The sequence below is a fragment of the Haemorhous mexicanus genome, chromosome 6, assembly GCF_027477595.1.
Source record: "Haemorhous mexicanus isolate bHaeMex1 chromosome 6, bHaeMex1.pri, whole genome shotgun sequence".
NCBI classification, from domain to species: Eukaryota; Metazoa; Chordata; class Aves; order Passeriformes; family Fringillidae; genus Haemorhous; species Haemorhous mexicanus.
In genome coordinates this window covers 29,534,186-29,547,480 of record NC_082346.1, presented here as the reverse complement: position 1 = coordinate 29,547,480, position 13,295 = coordinate 29,534,186, and the positions used below count along the sequence as shown (strand labels likewise).

The following is a 13,295-nucleotide window of genomic DNA, read 5'->3' as shown; positions in this document are numbered from 1 at the left end:
GCATGTTTTCAGTGAGGTAGTGTCTGGAGCAAGAAAGCAAGTTTGAAAATGTGTACATCAATGAACTTCATTTGTTACAATTCTAACATATAAAATTGTGTATAAATAAATTAGAGCTCTGATAAGCACAGCTGTAATGTCTGTTAGAACATTCAACTTCTAAATACTTTTAAATACAATCTCTTCATCTTACACCCCTATATACTGCATGTATCTGGTACTGGTTTTTTCTCAGAGGAAGGATTCACTACTGAAACACAGTATTTACCTTTCAGTTTGTTAGGCCAGTGGAAAAGAATTTGTCCCTGAAAACAGACTTATGCACAGACTGCAACAGATGTACCAGTGCCACATTTACTAATGGGGCAACTCTTGTTGAACACCTATAAAAGCTGCAAGGTATTATGACTCCAAAACACCAAAGTTAGGAGAGCGACACCGTTCAAGCTCCCCATGGAATAGCAAAAGTCTGCAAGTCACTTTTCTAAACACAAGTTTAACATCCTTTCCATACATTTGAAGACAGACAGGACCTATCTCTCTTTGGCTCTTCTTTCAACCTAACTTTAGTGGATTCGAAGGAGTTTACACAGAAGAGCACTACAGGCAAGTCAGCAGCCATTGCACAGCCCTATCTTGGAGTGTCAGCTTACCACCTCAGGTGTGGTTAGATTTCCAACACAGAGAAGATCTGTAATTACATCTACACACGCTGAGATGACCGAGAAAATATGATCAATACCTGGCTACCTGCAACACAGCCCCACCAACTAGCAGAAAAACACAGACTTTAACAAAAAGTAATGCTATTGACCAAAAGAAACAGCATTCATTCATGATTATCACCACCTCTAAATTTATGAGCACAGCACTGGAGAGAACCAACTGTGGACCAAATCTACTTCCCTGAATTTTAAAACAACATGAAGGAATGTAACAGGAATTTTGCCTGTACTTTCCACAGAGCATCTTCTCTCCCAAAGGGAAGACGATCCACAGATGTATCAGAGTTGCTCAAAATCCAACAGAACACTTAATGACTTTAACAATAAGGATCAGCTGTGGACATAGCGCAGGAAGAGCTTCAAGAAACATGCCAACATAGAAAACCTTTCAGTAACATTAAATCTGTTTGCAGTACAGCATCCTCCAAGCACAATGAATAAGCAGCTACTGGAGTCCATGTCCAACACTAACAGAGTAAAGCCTGAAGGCAGGATGAAATCCTATTTGCAATATGACTTTCAAAGTGCTTCCACATGCTCTGTAATGTCTAAAAAAGAATAAATCTGTGGTATCACTCTACAGACACCCAAGCTCTGGGCAAAATATAAATGCCCAAAGGCAAGAAGTTAAAAACCAAACCAATTTAAGAGATCTTTTTTTTTTTTTTACAAGAGAAACCAAGAACAAACGTTCCCTTACGTGTTTGCACTAGTCTCCTGTCTCTTATCACAACATAAAAAAGTATATTAGCATCTTACCTATATAAAATAGCAAGCATTATAAGTAACAAAGCCCACATCTTTGCTGCTACCACACTAGTCTCATTTATTTTACTTTTAAACAGAAAATCCTACAGACAGCTGCAGCAACATTTTTTAAGAATTCTCAGGTCTTCACTGAGTACAGATGAAGTCTTCATCGTCCCTGAAAGCATGACCAGATTCTGGTCTTGCTACTCAGTTATGCTTTGAACTCCAAAGAATTTCAGGCAATTTTTAGAGAGCAGGCAAAGCAGATCATAAGAAGTAAGAATATGCTCATCCTGTGCACCCCCTCCCCAGCTCCCCCAACAGACTGAAGTGTGGTTGAGCAGCTACACTACAGACAATGGACCACTTTGGAATTCCCACCGCAAAACTTATAGAAAACTCAGGTATATTCACCATCTTTCATACTGAATGCATTTCTATTCATTAACCATTCTTCCCAAAATATCTCACTTTGTCCTGATCCACTGAGGAGCATCAGGAAGAAAAGTCACCCCATCAGATATTTAAGGACATAGGAGACTGCATACTTTTCCTGGAATATATGAATTCCCAAAAAATACCCAAGACAGGCGTAACAGGATACTCTCCTTCAATAGCACAAAGTTCTATTCTTTCTGTGAGCAAAACACAGTACCACCCACTAAAGCGATGACTCCACATCTGGTTTATCTTGTTCCCTCACAATGGCATACTTCCTGTCTCTATCTATTCAACACCAGTTAACACCCACTCTGCATTTCAAGCCTTATAAAAATTTCCACTCTGTCTATACCAAGGCACACTACATTGGACAATAAATTCTAATCAAGTAAGATAAAACACCTCTTAGTATTAAATTGTTCTGAATTTAAGTTTTCACCTAATTGCAAGTTCTTTAGATATTAATACTCTATACCATTCTGACCAAATCAAGAAATGTCCCTTACATTTACTTTAAAAGCATTTTTTCCCAAAGAACAAATTAAATTAATTCAGTGATTTCCAATTAAAAGCAGACTAATGAGTGCACCTAAGTCCCATTTTGATGACAGGATGCAAAGATTCATCCATTTCTCCTCCTTTTCAGCACAGAATAGGCTAAAAGGTTTTTTGACTTTGGGTACATGTGCCCAGAATAGATGAATGGTTCATTTAAATACAGGAAGCACTTGTCATTAGAAGTGCAAGTCCTGCCTGAGAGTTTAAAAAAAAGTCAGTCTTTTAACAGTGTGGAGTGGTTCACACCCTTTGTGTTCAGTAAAGGACTGAAAAAGTCTGAATAAACTAAATGCCTAGAAACTGGGCACTCTGCTTTTTAACCTGTGTAATGCCTAAGTTATGAAAAAAATCACCATCCTCAAACTTACAGCTCTGCTCTCTCCTAGACAGTGTTAAACCTTAATCTAAGTTTGAGCTTTCCCAGAGCAATTACTTTCAAAGCTTTGGCAAAACACCATCTCTGTTCAGGACTGAATTACAGTTCCTTCCTCTTAGCAGAAAAATAACTCAAGACAAAATATGCAGGCAGCCATGAACTAGAAATGTTGTATACACTTGAGACTACGCAAAAGCACAAAAGCAACTCTAGTAGGGTAAAGCAGGGCATTAACCTCGTGTGAAAGTTACCTCATACCTACCAATCCGAACTTCACAAAAACATGCAACAGTCAGTTTAAAGAATTCCACCTAGCAACATCACATGTTTAACATGTGACAGAATTACTTTAAGCATAACACAGAGAAAAACTAATGGAAGGCCTGTAGGTGTCAGAACCATAGACTGTGCTCCTTGTACACTGAAATTTAACCCATGCTTCCAACCTGTTGTAGATCTACTATTAGAGTACCTTGAGGAAGAAAGGGGAACATACGCAACAAGCCACCCTAAATTTTATATTTATTTTTATTCTGGTATTTATTAAGCATTAATATTAAATACTATTCTAAAGTATTAAATTATTGTTTCTTAAATAAAGAGGAAGGAGAATTGGACACAAAAAAGAAAATATCTATTTATAATACTCTGATAATCTGGAATGAGTTACCAGAATTTTAAAAGGTAATTTCAGTTTCATATGCATTAATAGTCTGTAATACACACACACAAGATCGTAGCACAGAGGCATTCTCAGAAGTTAGCAAGTGCTTCTAACCTCATGCACTGGGTTGAAATCCCAGGTGTTACCTGAAAATATTTTCAATTATTGAGAGGAAGGAAGGATTGCTTTCCAAGCACAGCCCACCACTTACCTCACAAGTCAAACTGTAACCACAACGATACATTTAACAGAGAGAACTGAGTACCTTTTCATGCAATCCAAGAGGTCTATCATTTCTGATCTTCCAGAAAAATGAAGACAAATATTGTATTACTCCTCTACCAAGCTACATGATTTATTTCAACTAGATAATAATGTAGGATATCTCAGACTGGTTTTCCAAGGCATTTGTTACATGAGCCATCTGGTTTTAAGAAAAAAGCCACATCCTTTGCAATGAGAGCCAACTGTAAAATAGGTCAGCATGTAATGAAGCATGTCTCTAGTTTATGCTTGCCAAAAAAAGCCAAATAACAATTCATGGCAAGAGTACCTCATGGATACCCAAAAGAAGAGCAGTGACTCTTACCTTAACAGGAAAGCTACACTTGCCAGTACGAACGCCTTCTTCATCAGTCTGCCACTGATGAGGCCTGCTGGCCTCTGGGACATAGACATCTTTCTTTCTCCTAAAGCTTTGCCGTAATTTGTTCATTTCTCAGATTTTCACGTCCTAGAAAAAGAAAAAAAGAATACTGCCAATAGGCACCAAACACACATTTAGCCACTTTGGGTCAACCACTATCATGACAAATGATGCTGTGGAAAACCTGAGCTTTTGCAAAGATGAATGGAAGGGCCTGTGAGAGGAAAATATTTTGGACACAGATTCAGAAAAAGATGGGTATTCACTTCAAAATGGAAAAAACAAATTCACATTACTTGTTTAACATCTTTCCACAGCAACTGAAGCATTACACCCAGGAATAAGTATTAGTGGGAGCATACAGTTACCTAAAATAGCTGACAGAGAAGCTCTGAAGAGTGATGCACATGAAATCCTGCCTCCTCAAATTTAAACACCTACCTAAAGCAACCAAGCAGGACACCAACAGCAAAAGCTTCCAAGGCACTCATGCAAGGCAAGGATTCATAGCTCTAAAACGGCTCCTAAAATCAGGTGCTTGTGCTGTTCATTAAGTACAAGAGATAGGTTCATGCTTCTGCTGAGGGGAACAGTCCAGCCCTTGCTTAGTCTACTGGTAGAATTCTTGTGGTGAAACGAGAAATGCACATCTTCAAAAGGGGAAGACAGTGCTGCAAATATATTTTTGAAGCCTAGAATTCAAAACTTTGTATATACTGTGCCTTCATGTATCAATTTCTATATACAATCCATCTATGCTTTAGACTTGCTAACCTTTACTAGAATCAAACTACAGTTAACCAAGAAGCTACCAGCAAAATTATTACTAATAAAAAGACTCGATATTCACCTAAAGAAGTAAAATCATATGGGACACAAAGTGGGGAATATTGAAGACATACTGAAAGGCTTCTTGAGACTTGGTCATCATTCCTGAAAAAGAAGCCTTCTCACAACCATGACATCTCATTTTGATTGAAAAAAAAAAAGATGCCGCAGAACGCAAGGCAGCAAAATCTAATTGGATTACACATGCTTATTTTCCCATTAGACTGAATAAACTGTAGAATATAGAAATTTACAGGTGTCAATAGCTGGCCTTTGAATGAAAGCTGCTTTAAAAGCAGTTGGAACACCATTTTAAACCTTGAAAGGATCTAGTATCTTCAAGTCAAAATTATTTGACATAGGTGAGAAAAATCAACACATTCCTATTTGTGGTATCTGACATTTAAGAAGGTTAAAGTCAAAATGCAACTATTTCAAAGCTGAAGAAAAGTCAGAAATTAAAAGCACTGTAGAAAATTACTGCCCATCACTAATTAAACATACTAAATTGTTTTGTATCTCATGGCACACTTTACCACGCTAAATAACAAACAGGTGTGTATTTTCTTAGTGACTCCCTGAAACTTCCTTCAGCAACTGTTACTTTCTTCCTCAAGCAGCAGAAAATTAAAGAAGTCCCTTACCACTGTATCTTCATGGCATGATACTGGCTAATTTCTCTAGAATCTTACATCTTTCCATCATATATTAAAAGAACTATTGTAAGAAAAGTAATAAGACAAAGATATACCCATGGATAAAGAAAACACCAGTATATCACTAGGACTGGGTGATTTAAGTGTGGCGATGTTCATTGTTTAAGCACAAATAAGCACAACAGTCACACGCACAAGTTCAGTGGCACCTGACTTCCATTACTCCTCGGTCTTGCAGTATTCTGGGTCCTTTCAGCATAGGGAATCATTCCTGCAGTATTTCTACACTAGAAAACAGCCACACCAAAGACGACTTTTACAGCAAACACTGTGCTCAAAGTTGCTTGATGAGCATTTGAAAGCAAAAAGGTGAGACACTCCAAGCAGCCCAAATCCAAATGAAAATTAAGTGAAGGGTTGGGATGTATGCTGAAGGCTATAGGCAACTGTCCCTAGTAGGTACCTAGAACAGCCAGGAGGTCTAAAAAGCAGCATAAGTGCAGGGATGGGAAAGTGCTGAAGTGCTCAATCACTATTATCTTGTTATAAAGAAGTGTTAACTTCATTCCTTCATAGCTACAAAATGCTTGTCATAACTAGGAACATAAAATATTTTCTTGAATTTGAGTGGATTCAGAGATTAGAACATATGTGTAAAATAAAAAAACACGAGCATTTCTTATCACTCAGTAAGTTGAAGCAGCTCTGTTCTGCTTTCAGCTGAGACAGAGTTAATTTTCTTCCCAGTAGCTGATACAGTGCTGTGTTTTGGATATAGGCTGAGAAAAATGTTGATAACACATAGGTTTAGTTGTTGCTAAGGAATGTTTACACTAAATCAAGGTCTTTTCTGCTTCTCACCCCACCCCACCACTGAGCTGGCTCCAGGGCACAAAAAGCGGTGAGGGGACACAGATGGGAGAACTGATCCCAGCTGACCACAGGCATGTCCCACAGCACATGGCATCAGACTCAGCATGTAAAAATGGGGGAGGGAAGGAAAGATGGAAGGAAGGACAGTAGGAAAGGGGTACACTCAGAGTGACAGTGTCCTCCCAAGTAACTGCCGTGTGCGATAGAGCCGTGCTCTCCTGGGGATGGCCAAACACCTGCCTGCCCATGGGAAGCATTAAATTAATCTCTTGCTTTGCTGTCCTGTGTGGCTTTTGTTTTACCTATCTTTAACTCAACCCATGAAGTATTCACTTTTTATCTTCTGATTCTCTTGCCCATCCCACCGGGAAGAGTGAGCAAGCAGCTGGATGGAGTTTAGTTGCCATCTGGGGTTAAACCATAACACTCTTCTATAAACATTGTTTATTTTACAAGGTAAAAGCCATTTTAAAAATCTCTGAATGTGCAAAGGCAATTCTCAAAGTTTTAAGAGGAGCTGCAAAGCCTCTATTCTCCGTCAAGGCTTAGAGAGGCATTACAGCAATATTAGTTTTGTATTTTGTTTTACAAACTGCAGACAGAGGACTCTGTGCATCTGTCTGAAGGAATCAGAATTTCAAGGGAGGCCATGCAATCACCTTGGCCAGGTGAAATATACTGCAGCAAATCTCTGCATGGCATCTCAGCTGATAAGGACGGACACCCACTCTTGTCCCTGCTGCACACTGGCAGTGCCAGGGCAAAACCAGAGCTCCAGCTGCTTCAGTGTAAAGTGCAGAAATCTGGTCAGCACATGGCTTACAGCCCAGCTGCCCGACCTTGCACTCCGGTGAGGGACAAATGGACACAGATACTCCACTCTGCCAAAAGGGGCAACAGACTCTTAAGGAGATACAATTAGATGCAGTAAGACTCGTGTCAACTTTGAAGAAATCAAGGTAACTCTGAATCTCAAAAACTTCAGCGAATAGCAAAGCAAGGGCCAAGCACAGCACACAACCACTGTGCCACTTGTGAAAAACCGCAGTCTAATTGCCTTATCATAACATTTGCTTATGCGAGCCTTCTGTTGGACTTCTCCCTCCTGGGCATTACTGGTGCCCAAGAGACTGGTGCCTTATCAGATATTTATTCTGACCAGGAATCTCAGTCCCCAGGGGAGGATAAGAATAAGAGTTCCTCAACTACATTTTGTATGAGAAACTGAAGTGGCACTTTGCCCAAAGTATTTCCTTTTCATCAAAAACCAAACCCATTTTCCTACATGTTCTAATTTTGAGGTCATGTTGGCAACAAACAGTTTAAAAATAGCTTATTCTATCTGCTAGAAATGCTGACAAACAGCAAAATTAATTTCTTGTCAGGCAACCAGCAAGCTCTCTCCAATGGCCACACTTCTGTTTTCTGAAATAACAGACTTATAAGTAGGCTGCAAAACAGTATGTCCTATAAATACCTAATTTGCTGGTAACATGGATGTCAGGACAACATAACTAGAGCTGTCACCTGATGGGAAAGTGTTAAATAGAACAATTCACACAGGCTGCATATTTGAGGATTCAGAAGAGAAGCACAGTGAATTGCTCCAATTAAGTGCTGAAATTTTTACTAATTTTGCCTGGAACTCAGAAAACCTAGCAAAAAGTCAAGATAGGGAAATCAAAATCTAATTAAATCACAAAACATAATATTACATCCGAGACAAACTGGCAACAAAAGCTGAAAGTCCTGAGCCTTCTGGAGAAATAAGGAAACAGAGCCACATTGGGTCCTGGTACATTTCAAGGTTATCTTACCGCAGACAGCAGAGTACCTAAATGGTCATTCCCGCTGGAGAAAAAAGAACGCAAAACAAACTCCAACAAAGCAAAACAAAATGACCCACACAACATGAGTATCTCTACCACTTTTGCAATTCAAGAGATTTCAACATGAGACTAGACATTAGACCAGTTCTCAAGGCACCCACCTACAAAAAGTATCAAAAAGACAAATGAGTTTTCAAATTTATTGTTACCATTTGTTTTCATGCAAATTTATGTATTTTGGAAACAGAGCTCAAAAGGCAATTTAAGGAGAGCTGGAGCATCATTATTCTTCTGACCAACAGAAAAACTACCATTTACACCTCTATGAATCCACTGACAACTCAGGGGCAGAGTTGTCAGAAACAAGACTGTCATGGATAAAAGTGCATGTTGAAGCACTCAGCTTCACTGTCTTGTGCATCATCAGGGTAAGGCTGCAGAACAAATTACTGCAAGATAAACCAGCATGTTAATTCATGTCTTGTTAGCTGCTCTGCTGTACAATTGTGTTCACTTTTACCCTTCAGTGAGCACAAGCCAGCAATTTACCCTTCAGTGGGAGATGGGTAAGCTCTCATATTAACTGAAGTTAGACCAGGAGGAAGCTGCTGATGATGCAAATTTGGAGCTTAGCTTCGCAAGAGTTTACCCACGTAGCCATACCTTTAAATAAGCAATTCATTTACACTGTGGATAGCTGCTTCTTGCAGAGCAGTTGCTGCTACTGGGTAATCCAAACTAGAGAATCTGCGGGGCAGAAGGACAATATGGATACCTGGGAATGTGAACTGCATGCACAAATTCAACTGGCTAGATTGCAAGCTAGGATGTACTACCTATTTCACACTAAGCAACCACTGAGTTTCAACACTCAGGACAAAGAAACATCACAAACATTTTTTATCTTTCTTATGAACTCTAGCCTTCACAAAGGTTATTTAATCCGCATTCAATTATCTATTATCTTTTCTGTTTGCAATGAAAAAGGATAAAAATGGGTATTAAGTCCTCAGTCAGCTTTGAAAAACCATTCAGTAGGTTTGGGATTACTCCCTCTTTTCTTTCAGAATTTAATCCTGTTTCCTATTTACTAATTTAGAAAAAAAAACTCATGGGTCAAACGAGGGCAAAGTACTCTCTGCAGCCTGCAATAAATGCAGAGTACTGGGGGCAGGAGGGAACACCCCCCCGCCCCACACACACCCACTCATTCCGAGGGCCATCCTCCTGATTTGTAGTACAAAGTCCTCCTACAGGCAAGAACCACTGGGCACAGTATTGACACACGAACAAAATTCCTAGAAGTATGCACTTTGAACAGCAGGGAAATACAGTTTTAAGAACAATGTATTATAGGGATCATTCTAAAATTTACAAGCCTCCATACAAAACAAATTCAATTAACTTGATACTATCAGGTTAAGTAATTTAAAAGGGAAAAAAAAAAGGTCTCATTCATACCAGTACTGCCGGCTGGCCACAGACAGGTGAGGACTAAGCAGCTGCACAACCATCTGCTCCCTTATGTGCTCTTCCCCAGTGAAATACACCTAATAGTGCTGAAGGGCCAAGCCAAAGAGTTTTTGCTCTGAAATCCAGAGCAAAAACCTCATCCATCTCTAATATGTTTTTCTCACATTTTTTGACACCAAAGCTTTCTGAATCAGGATGCATTCTTCCTGCCAGTTACCTGATATTTCACACCTAAGAGGAAATGCAAATAATCCTAATCTTGTTGAAAAAAGTGTGTTTACCTAACCTACTTATTAGGAAAACACTCCAGAGACATTCTTCCACATGGCTGTGAAGATCCTTAGAAAGCTCAGGGCTCTGAGTTCTTGTGCAAGTACAACCTGGTCACACTTGACCACAGACTAACCTTTAATAGCTATCTTTTGAGCTATTATGAAAACCTCAATCATACAATGATACTATGTGCCAGGAAATGTGAATAGCCCACACTTCCATATTCCAGAAGAGTATTTCACATTGCTTTTTCCAATAAAATACAGTTTACTGCTGCCACTTGAACATTATTGTCAATCTTGGCTATAACCAGGACATGAGGACATCAGTGAGGAAATATGCTTGTTTCAAGTCATTTTCTTGGGGTGAGGTCTGGGTTTGGCAGGCTTACCTGCAGTACAAACACAAGTAGAAGCAGTTCAAAACATTTAGATCTCTTCTGCTCTCTAATGTACAATGTGAGTCCCTAAATTTAAGATGCCAATGTAAGAACATTTCATTTATAAAAAAGAGGCAAGCTAGGAAAGCAAGTTGAGTGCTGCCAAGGTAAATAGTCTGTCGCTGTCTATTATGAAGCTGCTAGGATGGAGTTTTACTACTCTGAAAAATCCTTATTAAGCATTGCTGCTAAGCAAACGCTCTCCCCTCCTCTCCCACTTACACAGTACAAAAACATGTAATGTCCTATCTCTCCAAGCCTACTGTAAAGGTTAGCCAAAACTTGCTGCAATTGCCCTGCAACAGCTTCTCTGCAATTATTCACCAGCACAAGCACACAGAGTACCCTTATCTTCTAAGGAAGAAAAGGTCACTCCATGTGTCAGATTCTGAATGCAGAACTTTGAGCCTTTTTGTGAGTTTAGACCCCATAAAATCTAATTAAATCCAGCACTGTCACACTGAAGCAAATGAAGGCAAGTAACCGTATGAGCATGCTCACTAAAACGTTAACAGGCCTATTTCGCAATACAGGCTGACTAACCACATTATTCACCACACGGCTTTCCAACCCATTCACCCTTTCGTTACCCAATTAACATCTAATCATACAATACTACAAGTAAGCATTCTATCGAAATATGCATAAAAGTGAAGCATTTCTTCATTTGTTCAGCCGGCAAACACATTTGGTTGTTATTGTTATTATTATTATTTGGAGTTCAAATTAAGGGGATTTTCCTTGCTGAAGATAAATTATTGGATACATAACTAAAAGCCTACTGAAGCTGTAGAAAACTCACCTTTCAGCAGTGAAAGTACTATTTAGATCATACTTTGAAAATACAGCAGAAAAGGCAACCTTAAACTCTTTATGTAAAACCAAAGAGATCAGAGTTGTGACAATAATGTTTCTGACAGCATTCTTTGAAATTGTGATGCATTGTCATCATATGATGTGAAGTACAAGACATCCTCTAATCCATCAGATTTCTTGCTGTCTTATACCTGAACTAGGGTATCGTGTGAGCACTCCGCAACTCTTTCCAGAGCCCTCGACAATTCTATCTGCACCACAGATGAGGGTGGAAGAAGGGAAAAAACAATGTTATGACAGCAACATTTTACTGGCAAAAGCCAGCCTTTAACAAAAATTGCACACAGCTTATGAAATATCAGGAAATGAAATAATGAACTATACTCCAACACACTGTTAACAATTGTGTGGCTAAAACATTCAGCTACCAGAGGCCCTGTCCTAAAGCTTAGGATTTCATAAAATACACTTTCCAAACATAAATACCTCCAGACTGCAGCAATTAACACAAGATTCAGTATTCCACAATATTATGTAACAGAAGTATCACAAAGTAAACGTTCAGACTCTTAAACTGTCACAAAAATACAAGTTTGATCACTGCAAGGCCAAAGTCATTCCTAAGGATATGCAATGCCCCTTCTAGTAGATGTAAGATAAATCATTTGCCTCTCATAAACTTGTGAAATTCAGCAAATAAAAGAAAGCAAGCCTCATTTTCTCCATCAATAACTATTATAAAGCAAATGTCCCAATTCATCAGACACCACAGCAACTGCAAACTCCGACTATGGTCCTAAACAATATGCTAAGAGGTTTAAGAGCAGAGATATAAGGCAGTAATCCCTTGTTTTGTAGGCTCACTCTAAAAATACCCTGCAGACTGTCAGTCACTGGTGGAAAGCAGGTCTCCTAAACACTTGATGTGATAGAAAGTGAGTTGAATTGTACTATCTATGATAACCGAAAACAAGCAGAAGTTTAGTAAAGAAAAACCAGACATGTGCCTTGTGGAAAGCAGTTCAAGCAGTTCTGCTTTGCAGCTCATCTGCACACATGTGAATAATTTTAACTAACCAAGCCACGTCATTTCCAAGTGAATCATTTACATTTACAGCAGCTAAATATCAGACGACTCAACAGTTTTCAAACATTAACATCTCAGTTTAAAAGGTATCTTTACAAATACATGCTGAATTTCAAAATGAAATTAGATAAAAAAGAAAGTACAAAATGAGTTGAAACAGCCAAAAAGACTGTTCTTTCATCACTCAATTCCATGAACTGCAGCTTGAAGTTATGTATGTCAAATCCCATGAAAAGAAATGCATTTTCAAAATTTAAAAAATACTCTTTTACAAGTAAAATAAGCATCTTTTACTAGTAGATCAATCACAAACCTTAGGGTTTACACTGGACTTACTTCCGTAGGACCTATGAGTATTTTATAAGCAAATAATCAGTGTTGACTAAACAAGGTCTAGCATCTGCTGCTTACTAACAGACAGGGTCGAATATAAATCAGCCAATCATTCCTTGGTGCTGTTGACCTGAGCACTCCCTACTTACTGGGAATACAGAACCGTATGAACGAACACACACTGTATTTTTGGTTCCAGCTCTTAGGTAAGAGCAAAGAGAGCAGACAAAAAAGCTACAGATTCAGAGCATGCCTTGCAGGAACCAACTGTGCTCGAAACCAGTTGACTAGGAAGATATATTTTAGCAAGATATTAAAAAATATTCATAGTGAAGCTTTACCCTTGGTTCATATACAATGTTTCGCAAAAGCGGAGGCAACCGCATTTTGGCCAACAGATCCTGCAACACTGCTCCACACCAGCCCACAGCATGGTCCAGCCCAGCAGCCCACCCAGCCCACATTCTGGAAACATTTGGAACAACAAACCATACATTTGTATCAGCCTCATGAGAAACCTCCAGTGGG

General features: G+C 39.0%; 1 protein-coding gene across 11 annotated transcripts in view; it reads right to left on the bottom strand.

Moving 5' to 3' along the window:
* NUMB (NUMB endocytic adaptor protein) overlaps positions 1-13,295 on the bottom strand; it is a 98,911-nt gene that overhangs the window by 30,250 nt on the left and 55,366 nt on the right. For all 11 annotated transcript variants that reach the window (XM_059849593.1, XM_059849595.1, XM_059849596.1 and 8 more), the window contains exon 2: positions 4,104-4,247. In XM_059849593.1, coding sequence (XP_059705576.1) covers positions 4,104-4,229 — 126 coding nt within the window. In that variant the 5' untranslated portion in view covers positions 4,230-4,247. The remainder of the gene's footprint in view (positions 1-4,103; positions 4,248-13,295) is intronic.